We start from the raw sequence: 15,236 nt of genomic DNA on the forward strand, positions 1-15,236 counted from the left end.
TATGCTGTTTTGGGGCACTTGCACATTCGAGTGATCCTGTCGCTGTCTTCAGAGGACAGTCTTGACTGTGTGACTCATGTTTATGTGTTTATTGTGTGTCTTTATGTGTGTTTCTGTTTCTGAATTGGTGTTTATGCACATGCACATGTGTGAGTTTTTCTGCATGTTTTTGCATGAATATGGACATGCATATGTAAATATGTGTGTGTGCTTGTGTGTGAGTTGGCACACGCTTCATTGTCTGTGATGTTGGACTTACTCTCCTGTGTGTGTTCAAGGAGGGAATTTGAGGGAACATAAACAGACCGAGATCAGAAACACCCCATCTTCAGCAGCCAAAATGCTGATTGTTTTCACAAGGGTGTGGTTTAAGACATTTAAAGTTTCTCTTTAAAGTCGTTAGGAGTGGCACTTTGGGGTGTCAGATTTACCCTCTGAAAGTTTTTCTATGGACAGACTTAGCCAGACACATATGGTCTACATTCAAGAAAGGTTTTTTTTTTAACTTGTATCATTTTGTAAATGAGTATGTGTTTTCTTAAATAACCTCAAAGGAGCTAAAGGAACCTAAAGCTTGTGGTTGTGTAAAATTAGCCTGTCATTGTTTTGCTAATGGTCAGGTATGCCGATGTGTGCCAGTGACCCACAGACCTTATATAAGTTGGATGTTTCTATATGGTAGAGAAAGTATGTTCTTCAGCAAAAAATATCTTCCAGAGTTGAACCTCAAAGAAAGTTCAAAAAGCAGTGAAAGAAAAGAGACAGAGTGGCCACAAGTGAAACTTTGGCCCTCCTTAAATTCTGCTTTTTGGTCCCAATTAAAACTCTAGACAGTCTAACATTATGCTACCAACTAAAATGCAGTCATACTAAGTCATTTGTGTTAGCTAGTTTAGTTTGCAACTTACCTAGTTAGTCTAGTTAGATCAATATGGTTTCTATTTTTAGCCATGTTAGCGGGATAATTAGGGTCTGCCAGTCCACCTTTGGTCCACACTGAAACTCAACATCTACTGGATGAATTGCCATGAAATCTTGTGTTTAGCTATTTAGTTTTAGATTATTCAGTATGTATTTAGTCCAATATGTTAGTTTATGACCAAATATTTATGTAAGCTAATGACATTCTTATCATCCTCAGCTGCACTGGTCTTTAGTGCTAATTAGCAAGCATGCTAACATGCTAAAAGAAGATGGTGAACATGATGAACATTACCTGCCAAACATCAGCATGTTAGCATTGTCTTTGTAAGCATGCTGATGTTTGGCTTAGTTTAAAGCACCATTGTTTCAAAGTACAGTCTCACAGAGTTGCTAGTGTGTTTGTAGACTCTTAGCCTTTTTTACTTACATTTTCACAAGTGCTCCTTGTTTGCTGTTTTTTTGTCCGTTAGATAACTTTTCAAAGAGGGTGTTTCTTCTGCTCCATCTATTGAAGTTTAACTAAATCAATAAGAATATCTCTACCACCTGGAAACATTTTTGATGTATAATTCCTCCTTTGTCACTGCCAAAATTGGATTTTGATGTAGCAGGAAAAGTTGATGTAAAACATAAAATACAAAAATTACTCTCCTTCTGTGGTGACGAACAGATGACTAAACCCAGTTACTACAAAAGCCAGAGACCAAAACAAACCAACGCTGTGTCAGAGCACAGGGCCAGGGACACACCAATTAAAGACATGTTTGTTGCCTACTTCTACTTGGCAGTAATAAGCCCGTTACCTATCAATGTAAGACATAAACTCTTGTTGAAGATTTCATGGCATAAAAGAAGAGTAACAAACCTACCATCATGTTTTCCAGCAATTAACTGGCTAAGGAAAAGAGCCATGCCAAACTTGTGAGCTGCATGTTTGCTCCGACTGGAAAACATGACTCAGCTGCACCTACACTAAGTTAAAATGAAGCATGTAGATCATGTTTTAAGGTCTGCAGCTTGGAGGAAAATAAACTTGTAAACATCCTCAATCATACCTTTAAAATACAAGCATCTGTAAAAACTAGACTTTCTATAAATGGCAGGTGGATGTATAGATCACTGAACTAATTTCACTCACAGGACTAAAACACACCAATCCTTCCATATGTTGCATGATTCTGCCTATGATGAAAGGTGGTAATAGACCAATAGATCCCCCATCCAGCCCATAAAAACAGATATAAAATGTGTAAATCCTGTTCAAACCTCCTGTCATGGACACCCAGGCAGTTATCAACCCAAACTCTGTCTGTGAGGCAATATATAGGCCAATTGCTCGCTATTAAACTGTGGTTTAAATGTTTGCTGGTTTTATACAACCTGTTATTCTGAGAACAGGCTCATTTGTAGCTGGCCAAGATGCAACCAAAAACTACCCTTCCCTTTGTAGAGAAAAAGAGAGTTCTTTAATGGATCTATGGTTGGGATTTATTTAATTAAAATGCTGAGAAATAAGAGGAAATAAATAAAACAGTCATTAACTGTATGTAAAGATCCATATGAACACAGTTTTACAAAAGGTTCTGCTATACTATGCCATAAGGCCAAAATAATCAAACAATCTTTTCATAGAAGTGCATGGGCCTTCTGCATGAGTCAACATGCATGCAAGGATAATGAAAAGCAATGTAATACATAACTAAGCTCAAATGTAACCTTTTCACTGGTAGTTTTTGGCATCTATGCTATAAAGGCAAAATCTAAAAATATACTGAAAACATAAAACCATGAGAGAAAATCAGGATATCTGACTAGTTTGAACAGGACAGAGAGAGCTGGATCAGAAAGGTTTCTGTTGTGGTAACTGCACGTAGATCACTTCAGTTTCCAGCTCATGTGTGTTTCATGTGTTTGAAATATGAAGTAACTCTGACAACTCCCAGAAACCACGTACAACACACTGTGCCAGTCATTATTGTATCATAGTTTATAGATTTTACAGCAGCTAGTTAAAAGAAGACACTCTGTCAAAACGTCCCTGTAAATTATGCTCATTTTAAGTCCATACACACATCCAAGCCAGGATTGGAAACGTATTCTCTGGGCTGCCTGTGATGAGAAGACATAAAATTATGAGGAAGAAGAATAAGAGGAGAATATTATTTTATATTAGACAATAAAATAACGTGGTGATGAAGAGAATGGTGATGGTAAAATTGTGTGTGATGATAAAACCATATGCTGATGAAGATTAATGATGATCTTGGTCACTAGTGCATATAAGGTCAAGTGTATTTATTATTCTGTATTTTTGGTGTGATGCAGCTCACTTTATGGAGGATACCTGTTTTTCATTTGAAAAGTAAGTTTTTAATCTAGTTCTTGCATAAACATCTACAGTTTACATCAGTTTTGTGAGTGAAAGAGTAATTAGAACCATTAATGGTCATTCAGTTGTCTGTTGTCTTCCCTCTCAGTTGGTTGAGGGTGAGTGTGTTGATATGCAGCATACCATTTGTCTATGGTTTACTTCATACTAAGAGGTATGATTATTTTGGTATAATGCTTGTGAGATGAGGATAGTAATCAAATTAGAGCTGCAATGTTAGTTGATTGGCAGAAAATTAATTGGCAACTATTTTTATAATCGATTAATCTTTTTGAGACACTTTTCAAGAAAAAAATACAAAGATTCTCTTGTTCAAGCTTCTTAAATATGAATATTTTCTGGTTGGTTGTGGACTGCTCATAGAGAGAAAACCAGACATTTGAGGTTGCACCTCAGGCTTTGATTGACATTTTTCACCATTTTCTTACATTTTATAGACCAAACGACTACAAACCATGATTCAAGAAGCTTGAAAAGCAATCTTTAGACAACCAGTCATGCTTGTTTCAAAATTGAGCAAAAGCTGATCATGTCAACAACTCGATCTCGATCAATATGGCATAACTTTAACAAGCTACTAGGACTTAAGAAAAACCATACATGAAAAACACATCGCTCAAGAAATGATCTACTTTGTTGTGTGCCTGTATATTGGCAACAGGAGTAAATAATTGCCCCATCAGACCTGAGCATATAAATTATGTGCCAAATGTTAAATCTGCCTAATTCAGACTTATGAAAAGCAGGAGAAATCCTGCTTTTAGTCCATATGTATGTATGGTATGGGGGTATGGAGTAAAACTGTTAACTCAGCTCAGCCCACAAAACTTCTGGGAATTGAAGTCTTCAAAATTAAGTTACTTCTTGCAACTCTGTGAGCCAGCAAAACATGTCTCTTAAGTAATGGCACTCCTCTTGAGCTGTGTCAGCCACAGCAAGTGACTACAAAAGCAAAGCTTCTCCAGCAGGCGCCTCTGAGATGATATACATAAGTCTGGTTTCTGGCATAGAGACCAGCTATCATGGGAATTGAACACATGACCTTTCAATTGCCTCCTGATGAGAGCTGACAGAGCTCCTTCCTGTCTGCATGGAGATAAGGCTTCGGGCTGGGTGCAGGGGTGAAAACTGCTGCCACCCACGGATGGCCGCAGGGATTTTAAAGGCTGTTTGAGATCCCCTCTACCACCAGCCCCGGATTTTACCACCACAAACCAATTTTCTCAGTTCCCCTGCATATTTGTCACCCTCACCACTATCAGCATCAGACAAGATTGTCATCATCGGAGACTCCATTGTGCGAATTCTGGACATCGCGGTTGACCACAAACTTTTTCATGGTTTTAGAGAACACTGTTTCCCCAGAGCATTTAGTCCAGACAGTCAACACAGACCAATCTGCTACTCTTATTATTATTCAGGCTACAAAGATCAGAAGATTTTATTCACTTCACAGCAAGACAAAATCTGCTCGCAAAATTATGATATTTGGCCCACTCCCTGTCTTCAACCGTGGCAGTGAAGCTTTCAGTCGTCTGCTTTCCCTTAATGACTGGCTTAAAACCTGGTGTTTTGCAACACTTAAGATTTCAACAACTGGAACTGTTTCTGGGGTAGGCCTGCATTGTTCAGAAGGGATGCGCTTCACCCGAGTAGAAACGGGACGTTAGTGCTGGCAAACAACTTCATGGGCCATTTATTATGACAAGGGGACTTGTAACGACAAAACAGTGTATTCCTACATATAGACTGGTAAGAAATTCACTGCTTGAAAATTTCGTACATAGTCATATACACTGCTGTTTACAATACTGAAACTGTTATTTCTGATAGGAATGTCTTCAATAATGAAAATATTATTTCTGATGGAAAAATCAAAGCACACAAACAGTTAAAGAGAACGTCTAGTTTAATTACTGTACCCCTGTAAAATCGTAGCCCAGCAGAAAAGTTCAGACATGAACAAAAGGTAATCATGGCTCTGTTAAACATCTGGGCACTTACTAATAAGAATTTTGTTGTAAATGATCTTAGTGATTAGTGAATATAAGCTAGATTTTATTTTTCCGACTGAAACATGGCTTGGTTCAGATGGAGCGTCTCTTGTAACTGAAGCCTTTCCTCCAAATTACAGTTTTATCTACTCGATATGTGAGGGAAGGAGAGGAGGAGGACAGGCTGCTATTTTTTCAGACACCTTCAAATGCAAGCATTTTAATAGTTTTTTATCTTTTGAATACCAGGCTATTATATAGGAAAGGCAAACTTCAGTGGTATTGGTTACTATTTATCAACCACCAAAGCATGCAGCTTCATTCTTACCCTAAATGTCTGAACTACTGTCAGTCTGTTATACTAACCATGCTGGGATTCTTATAACTGGTGATTTTATGCAACTTTTTCATTCTTTTGATTTTACAAAATGTATTGCTGGGCCAGCTCACAACTGTGGCCACACCCTAGATGTAGTGATCTCTAGAAGTCTGAATATGGTTGTTGGTAAGATTGTTGATACTAATATATCAGATCACTACTAAGAGACGCTTTTTAGGTCCCGTCTTCAGCTGTTAAGTTCTCTAACCAAATGCGCAGTCAACCTCTCTCTGATGAAATCTCATCAATTCATGAAAAAGTAAATAACTATAATACCTTAACTCTATGTTAAGATCTGCTCTTGACATAATGGCACCTGTGAAAAACTAAAAAGAAATCACAGATTAAGGTAATGCCTTCGAAAAATGAGTGAATACGTCTGCTCTAGAGGGAGGGCTGTAGAGCTGAGTGAATATGAAGGAAAAACAAATTAACAATCCAGAGAGACAGACTTATAAAATCCCTATGTGTCTATAACAAAACTTTAGGCTGTGAGAGGAAGGCATATTTCTCTAAGATTATCAGTGAAAGTGGGAACAACCGCAGAATTGTATTTTCCACCACTGATCGCCTTTTAAATCGTTCCCAGCTTTGTGAACAAATATACCATGCCTAACAGTCAAAATGTGAGGAGTTTGCATCATTTTTTGAAAATTAGATCATTAATATCTGAGCTACTATTGCAAATAATGTTGACAATCAAAAAAATCTTGACAGTTAGTGCCTCTTGTGAAATTTAATTTCTTTTTGTAAAATTAGTGAAGGGGATCTCTGTAAAATCATTCTGCAGTTGAAGTCTCCCACTTGCTCCCTGGATGCAATTCCCACTTTTTTCTTTGAGGAGGTTTTAGACAGTTTGATTTGTGGGAAACTGGACATTGTAAATTGCTCTCTAGAGACAAGCATCTTTTGAGATGCACTCAAAACAGCTCTAGTCCTTTCTCAAAACGCATATTCTTGATTCTTCTGTTTGAGCAATTTTAGGCCTGTTTCCACCCTGCCTTTTCTGAGTAAGATGGGAAAAGGCAGTGTTTAAACAATTAGATGCATTCTTACATGACAACAAGATTCATGAAAAATTTCAGTCCAGTTTTATTAGGGGACACAATACTAAAACTGTGCTTGTAAAAGTAATCAACGATCTTAAAGTGAGCGCAGATAATACAAATGTTTCCATTCTTGAACTTCTTGATCTAAGTGCTGCATTTGATACAGCTAATCACAGGATACAGGAAAATTGGATTGGTCACTCAAGTACAGCTCTGAACTGGTTTAATACTTACCTCGCTGGTAGAAGATATTTTGTTAGCCTCGGTGACCGTGTTTCAAACAAGCATGACATTCTTTTTGGTATTCCACAGGGTTCTAATCTTGATCCTTTACAGTTTTACCTGTATATGCTACCACTTGATTTTGGGTCATGGAGTGAATTTTCATTCTTATGCTGATGACACTCAGTTATATTTATCTGTAGGGCCAGATGATACTAATGCCCTAAATCCCTTGATAAATTGCCTCTCCAGCATTGTACAGTGGATGAATAATAATTTCCTCAAACTGAATGAAGATAAAACAGAAATTCTTGACTCTAGTACAAATGCACAGAGAGAAAAGATATTAAGCAAACTTGGAAGTCTTCCTCTACAGAACAAGCCTGAAGTAAAAAACTTGGGTGTTATTCCTGACTCTTGAGATGGAATTTAAATCATATATCAACAATGTTACACAAGCTGCTTTTTTCATTTAAGAAATATTGCAAGAGTTAGACCCATCTCTCATTGGAAGATGCCAAAAAGTTGACCCATGCCTTTGTATTTTATTGCCTAGATTACTGTAATGCACTCTATACTGGATTACCTAAAAAGAAACAATTGTAGGGTGCAGCCACAATTTTAACAAAAACCAGGAAAAGAGAAAATATTACACCAGTTCTAGCGTCATTACACTGGCTACCTGTGATGTTAAGGATTGATTTTAAAATTCTTTTACCTGTGTCTCTTATTGCTTATCTGAGTATGTTCCAAACCATTCCCTGAGGTCGTTTAGTGCTGGCTTGCTCAATGTACAAGAAATGAATTACAGAAAGTATGGTCAAGTAGCTTTCTGTTATTATGCACCAAAGGTTTGGAACAAACTCCCATCACAAGTAAGACACCAACCTCTGTTGATAGTTTTAAGAAACAGCTCAAAATTTATTTTCATGATCTTGCTTAAATCCACCTTTTTTTAACATGATTTTAATTATTTGATAGTTCTTTTATGTTTCTCATACTTCTTTTATGCTTTTTATATCTTAAAATTGTTTTTACCATTATCAACTTTGTATTACTTGTACTTTATAATATGGGGGATAGGGGGATGGCTAAATAGTTAGCAAGATGGCAAAAAAAGATAGCAAAAAGGCAAAAAAGTGGCCTTTGATGCAGGAGACCACTGTTTGACTCCCACTTCCAACCAAGTGTCTTTCCCTGTGACAGACACCATGAGTTGCCGTGGCTCAGATGTCCAAACCATTATCTTTCCCTAACCCTAACCATGTGGTTTTTGTGCCTAAACCTAACCAGACCTTAACCACAGCTTTGTCACACCATAAAACTGGTCCCCATCTGTCCTCTAGAGGGCGCTGAAAACACTCATATGGGTTGTTTTGGAAGTTATTGGAAATAGACCTATACTGTTGTTTTGGTATGAGGATGTATTGCACAGAAAATACTATATTATACTTATTATGTCATGAATGCAGATGTGTTCAGCCAAAGATGAGGCTCCATGACCCTATTAGAATATAAATATCATATTGAAATATGAATGAGTTTGAATACACTGATGCTGGCTGCATGCTGGCAAGATGCTGGCTGGGACATGAATTTGGAAGCAGACCAAAGAGCTGGAAAAAAACAAAGTCAAGTGAGAATTCAAACAGAAAGCAAATGTGGATAACACAGAGCTAAACCTGGATGGAAAACTGGCAGCCAGCGTGAGTGTGTTTATCCATGCACTGGCATCACATGAATGTGTGTGTGTGCGTGTGATGAAGGGGCCTCCCATGGAGTTACGCAGAAGCCACTTAGCTTTTGGATGGGCAGCATTTAATTTAAGAGGCCAGCTGAAAAGCTTGGTTTGATTGCTTTTCTTAAACAACCTCATCTAAAAGTGCTAAATAACTAAATACCTCTGTGACGACGAGAAAGCTGTTCCAAACTCTTAACTACATCTCTGTGCCTGGGAATACACACACAGCCACTTCCATTTAATGGCATCAGCCGTGTGGTTACGGCATAAGTTGGTGGCTCGATTAGAGGAGGTCTTGAAATGAAATCAGGATTAGTGAAAGCCGTTGATTCCTCCAGGATCCTTCTGGTCTGCAGCCAGACAGCTCTTAAACCTGTTTCTGGACCTGTCACTTCTCTTTCTAACTTTATCTTCCCTAATTTCTCTGTCTCTGTCCTTCCAACTTCTCCCTCCCTCTCCTTCTCTCTCCGTCTCTATTGAACTCTTTTTTGTCTTTCTCTCTAATAACACAGAGTTGACATTTACAAGAAGGCCACAGCAGGGTTCACAGAAGGTAATGACCATAAAGTCTAAAACACCTCCCAAAGCTTTCTCATACATACACACACACCAATGATCTGGCCTTGAGGCTACTGTGGCATCATGCCAGGGTTTTTCCAAATCAACCAGGAGGAGGAATGGCAGTGGTGTAAGCTCTGAAGACGTTGGAATTTATTACGGCACTGTGTCACACAGAGTGATATGAAATAACAACAGCTAATGCTAATTTCCATTACTCACACATCCCGATTTCCACATTAGTTTCGCTGATTTTGTTCACTGACAAGTGATGTTTGACAGAAATATTATTTGTGTGGCAATATCTAGCTCTCTGACTGCGCTGAAAGTTTGAGAAGTTGGTTTGGGATTGGGAGTTTGTTACTTTTCAACAGCTAGGAGGAATGTTGTGGTGGGTAAGTGAATGACTACTCTCCCTCTTCTATTACATAATGTGCCAGTGATTGGTCCAAAGCACTCGATTTCAATAGGTCAGAACTAAAATATGGAACTTTTCCTCCACCGTCATTCTTTGTCGACCGTGAAACAGCATCTAACTTGAGCATAAAGTCGTCATTCAAAAAAAGAAAAATAACCTCAACAAGTTAGTTTTCAGGTTGAAGTTAGAATGCGAATACATTTTTTATTCATTTAATTATTAAAATCCATCTAAAATACAGATCGGAGAAGCTCTGAGTTGATCAAAATGTTAATGTTTGTCTAGGTTGTCTTCAATAAGTACCTTGAGTTCACAGCAATTACATTTTTAGAGCAGTTGAGTGGAGATATAGTGCTTCTCAGACTTGTTTTTCCCTGGGTTTTGCCTCTTAGGCATGCTTGCTGCCCTATCTTATTGTTGTTGGGGTTGTATGCTGCCTGTGAGGAGGACTGCAGACACTACTTGGTGCTGAAAAAAGTCCCTCCACCTCTGTATTTTCAGGTAAAAATAATAATTTATTCTTTTTTTATTCACAGATAATTCTCCTAAAAATCATTCAAAGCTAATGCAGTAAAAGAGTGAAGTAGTCTGTAGAACTGTACCAGTTAAAAATGATTTTTCGCTACTCTGATTCTCAATTGGTTCTGAAATGATCCAGAGGCAAGATGCAAAACACCCACAGACTGCTTACGTCTGTACGATTAAACAAAATTATCTGCTTTGATCTCCTGGGAAATCAGTTGCAATGCCAACTCGTGAATCAGGCTAAAGGTGGTGCAGGTTTTTCATCACCCTGAGAAGCCCTCATGTAAAACAGTCCGTATAGTGGAATCCTACTTCTGCAGATTGAAACCTGGCACTTGCACATTTGTGGATAAGAGGAGTATGGGAACCATGCAGCACAAAGGAGCCAGCATGTCTTTTATGTAGCTGAGTAAAAGGTCACGCTTGTCACGCTTCCAAAATGCTGTGACATATGTAACTTTCACGTGTGGGAATCACAGAGGTCAAACACGCTTCGAAAACTGATTTCACGACTCAGATTAGAAAAATCTCCAAGGACAGAGAGAAGTTACATTAAGCAGATACAGAGACTGGCACTACTTTTGGCATTGGAACAACAAACTTCTCAACAGATATAGCTGTTAAATTTCTATTTTTATCAAGTGAAGAAAGTCAATATAGTCATCGCTTTACATTACTGGAGTTTAGCTCATGCTTCAAATTATTGTTTATTCATTATGTCCCTCTCTCTCTCTCTCTCTCTCTCTCTCTCTCTCTCTCTGTGTGTGTGTGTGTGTGTGTGTGTATTCTCAATGCTAAACCAGAACAGACAGAGGGGAGTAAGGTTTCAGACCACATCCCAGACTGTTACCTAAGACTAACGAAGTGGGTTTTTATGGTGCATATGTGCATATGTGTGTGCGTCCTTCATTACAATTTAACCTTGAGGGATGGCTGATGTAATCTGCATAACAGTGCTCTGGAAACAATAGATGGATAATAAACTCTCTTTCTTAATGAGTATAGTATAGTATACTGCATTTCTTTCTTCCTTCCTCTCCATCTTTCACTCCCTTCCTTTCACTTTCTCTCTGACTTATAAGCCTGACAAATTGAATGTTGTGTCGAAAATCACCAGTAAATCACAGCCTAATGCGCACATGCTGTATAAACTAACCTGTCTCCTGTGTGTGAAATAAAGAGTATTCATCCCTAACACTCACATCTCAGATACACTAAAGTACAAGCTAATCAAATGTACTTGTCTGCAGTCAAAACAATGGGACAATATATTACAAGAGCCTTAGCTGAGAGCAACTTAAATCAAATTGTATAAGGGAACTTTGAAAACTGTTGGGCAGCACGTCACCCTTCACTGCTGCACATCAAACCAGAGATTTCTCCACAAGTTCAAAATTTCCAGTGCTTGTCCGCATACCGTATGGGCACTTTGTATACATGCTATACAATGGTCTGGTAATTTTACAGATTTATAGCAGATATATGCTGATATTTCATATTGTGCCATTCTTATTTGTGGTACTTCAGATCTAATAATTTATTTTATTACATATCTCATACCTCATATCACTTTTATTAAGTATATTTTCCATATATTTATCTTTGTCTCTTAATTCTGTATTGCTATTATTTCATACACCTACACAGTACACTGTAATTCATAATTATTCAGAATTTTAATAAACTGCAAGCATTTGACAGAAAGAAATATGCAGAGAAGGATCGTCATCGACAAATACAGCATGAAGATGAAAAATGTCATAAGAGAACATGCTAACAAGAACTTTAAGTATCAGCTTTGGAAACTATTTTGAACCCATTTCATAAAGATACTTAGCAGCTATAAACAAAATGAACCTTTCTCAACTTTAAGTTTTGAGTATATTTTTAGTTTTAGTGGGACATAATATAAACAACAGTTCACTGCCAAAATGTTTGCAGTGCTCCTGAAACCATATAAAACTTAGTTCTTGTATTTTCAGTACTCACCGACCACCAAAATTTCCAATGGGGGAAAAAAAGTGCTTTATGCTCATCAAAGACATACAGTGGTATATAAGGATAAACCATCTCCTTACTTGATTCAAATAAGGAGTTTTTTCTTATTTGAATGGAGGGTCAGAGGACAGAGGATGTTGTATTGCTTTACAGATTGTAAAGGCCCTTAAGGCAAATTTGTGATTTGAGATATTGGGCTATACACATAAAATTGACTTGACTTGACATACAGTACACATTGATATCAAACCTACCTGCCAGGCAGAGTCCGAAGATGGTGAGAAGAACCAGGATGTAGAGGGAGACTATGGCGTACTTGATAGCTGAGAGGGAATTAAGATGGCTGCAGCACTGATCCTGCTTCCTGCGACGCTTTCCAGAACCTGACCAAAGGAGAAAAAAGAAATTAGGACCAGAAAGAGGGGAAAAAGTCCAAACAGAGGTGCAAATATTTTTCAGTTTCAATATTCCAGGATTTTTTAATGAATAATGCAGCAATACAGGAATGTGGCTTTTAGACAAAAATCAATAATCAGTTTTGTTTGGGCGTTTGCCTTTCTACAAAACAAAACCATCCCTCTAAAAGCATGTGAATGGCGGCTGAGGCAGTATTTGTGAGACGAGTATTATGTTTCAAGAGGGTGTTCACATTTATTAGGGAGTTTGAAAACAACAAACTCTATTCTAAACTATTTTCCAATTATTTGCTTAGCCTTGATTCAAAAATGTGAGCAGTACCTAGAAGCAAGTTTTCATGGCTTCTATAGCAGAACCTGACATGTACTGGAACAGTGGTGTACTCAATGAATGTATGGGTGAGATTATACATCAATCATGTTTGCTGATTTAAAATGGCTGTACTTCCATTATGATTAGGGCTGCAACTAACAATAATTTTCATTATCAATTAATCTGTCAATCACTGTCTTGACCAATCATTTGGCCTGTCAGAAAATAGTGAAAAATGTCCACCACAGCTTCCTACCCAATGTGACATCTTCATATGTCTTGTTTTGTCTAATCAACAGTCTAAAACACAATACTACTCAGTTTACTTTCACATAAAACAAAGAAAAGCAGCAAATCCTCACAAATAAGAAGCTGGAACCAGGGAATGTTTGGTGTATTTTCTTGAAAACTGACTAACTAATTGGTGAATTGAGTAATTGTTGCAGCTGCGATTATGAGATTATGAGAAATTACTATATGTATTTGGCAAATGTAGAGATCTTAAATTGTTGGCTTGTTAAATAAGGAATGGTTTACGCATTATTGTCAAATGACATACAGTAGGCTACATCATGACGCACACACACAGGTACAGACGCATTCATCTAACAGAATTCAGACAAGGAAAGAACTCACTGAGGAGCTATTACTGTAATTCATGTCACCACTTAACACTCCTTTCAGGGTCAAACAGATGTTGGAGAATTAGTCTTGATAAAACTGTCACACCACTGTTTATGTATGATGGAGGTGTTTTCCCCCCTGTGTCAGTGCTATAGCTCGGCAGGAGACAGGGATTAGGCTGTTGATGTTGAGGGAACATTCCCTCCAGGTCAAGAGGATGAAGAGATTTTCTGAGGTTGCACTTAAGTCACATCGTTCATCACTCATTCGAATAAAAATGTGCTGCTACTTTCAAAATGTTTTCAGACATCAGCACACAAATGTGTTGTTTTCAATGAATTATCCTCAACATTATGAAAGAGATTAATGTCTGTTTTACTATGCTGAGTGACAGACGAGAAAGAGATCCTTTCCTATCCAACCAAACATTACTCCATACCTTGAAATTAGGAGCCAACAAGAGCTACCACAAGGATAGTTTATGCGTTGTTTATTTAAGTAAAACTGAACACCCTTTAGTCACTATTGCTACGCAAGTACGGTGGCAGATTTTAAAATCTTTCAGACAGCCGTAGATAACAGCAGCTTTCTCATTTTCAGCTGTTGATTTTGGTAGCTGATATGGCAACTGTGACTGGCTGATTTATCCGCTGTAGCTATCAAGCTTGAGATTAATTCCCTAATTTTGTTAAGTTTCCATCTGACTCATTTGAAAATGAGAAGCTTGCAAAAGGGTCTATGAATATGATGGTTACCTACCTGATATACTAGCTCAACACTGTAATGATCAAAAAAAGACTGAAACTCAAGTTTAGCGAACAGGCAAAATGTCAGAATCTTCACCATCGAAGACCTAGAAGACTAGCAGCATTACTGTTGTATAGCAGGTTTTGTTAGGTTAGCTCTAGTTCTAACGTAACATAGTTTGGATGCTTACAATGTAGAAAAACATACTTGGACAAGCAATACGAAAATGAGATTTATGCTGTATTCTTAGTACCTTTGAAGAATATGATCACTTTTACAAGAGAAAAGAACCAATAACTTTGGCAAATGTATCTCGGGTAAACCTCCTTAAATTATATTCAGTAATAACAGCATGACAAAGCCACTACCATGCTATTTAGCGTTTGGGACCACATGAATGTTTCTCAGTTTGTGCTTTTCATGTATTGGCATTACATTGGATCACAGAGCTAAGCTTCCATTTCTCTTAAAGATAATTACTTGGTGATGTTTTAAAAAAACAGAGGGTCATATAACAACACTTACTGATGTATTATTTCCAGAATCAAGAATCTTCGAAGACACATTAATATTCAGTCTCCTGCACAATAAAAAGATTTTTAACCCTTTTCAAGTTGTGAAGCTGTTTCCTAATCCAAACAAAGTTGGCAGCTACTGGTTAACTAAATATGAAAGTTACAACTTGGTAAAAGGGTTAAAAAAGTTGTGCAACAGACAGAATTTTTTTTCATCCAGATGGTTAGAAGATTCTGAAGATTCTGGAAATACATTCAGAGCAGTGTGTTTTACGATCTTGTGGGTTTTTCAAACGTCACAAAATATTTATCTTTTAAAGAAATGGAATGGATGCAAACTGGGGCTAGACTGACACATGCAGAACGTAGCAAGTAGTGGCTTTCCTACTGTTTATTGAATTTAGGGAGTTTTAACTGATATATT

General features: G+C 37.6%; 1 protein-coding gene across 2 annotated transcripts in view; it reads right to left on the reverse strand.

Moving 5' to 3' along the window:
* Positions 1–15,236, reverse strand: part of scara5 (scavenger receptor class A, member 5 (putative)) — a 110,129-nt gene that overhangs the window by 82,305 nt on the left and 12,588 nt on the right. For both annotated transcript variants that reach the window (XM_067573245.1, XM_067573244.1), the window contains exon 3: positions 12,452–12,580. In XM_067573245.1, coding sequence (XP_067429346.1) covers positions 12,452–12,580 — 129 coding nt within the window. The remainder of the gene's footprint in view (positions 1–12,451; positions 12,581–15,236) is intronic.

This window comes from Thunnus thynnus, chromosome 18, assembly GCF_963924715.1.
Source record: "Thunnus thynnus chromosome 18, fThuThy2.1, whole genome shotgun sequence".
Classification (NCBI taxonomy): Eukaryota; Metazoa; Chordata; class Actinopteri; order Scombriformes; family Scombridae; genus Thunnus; species Thunnus thynnus.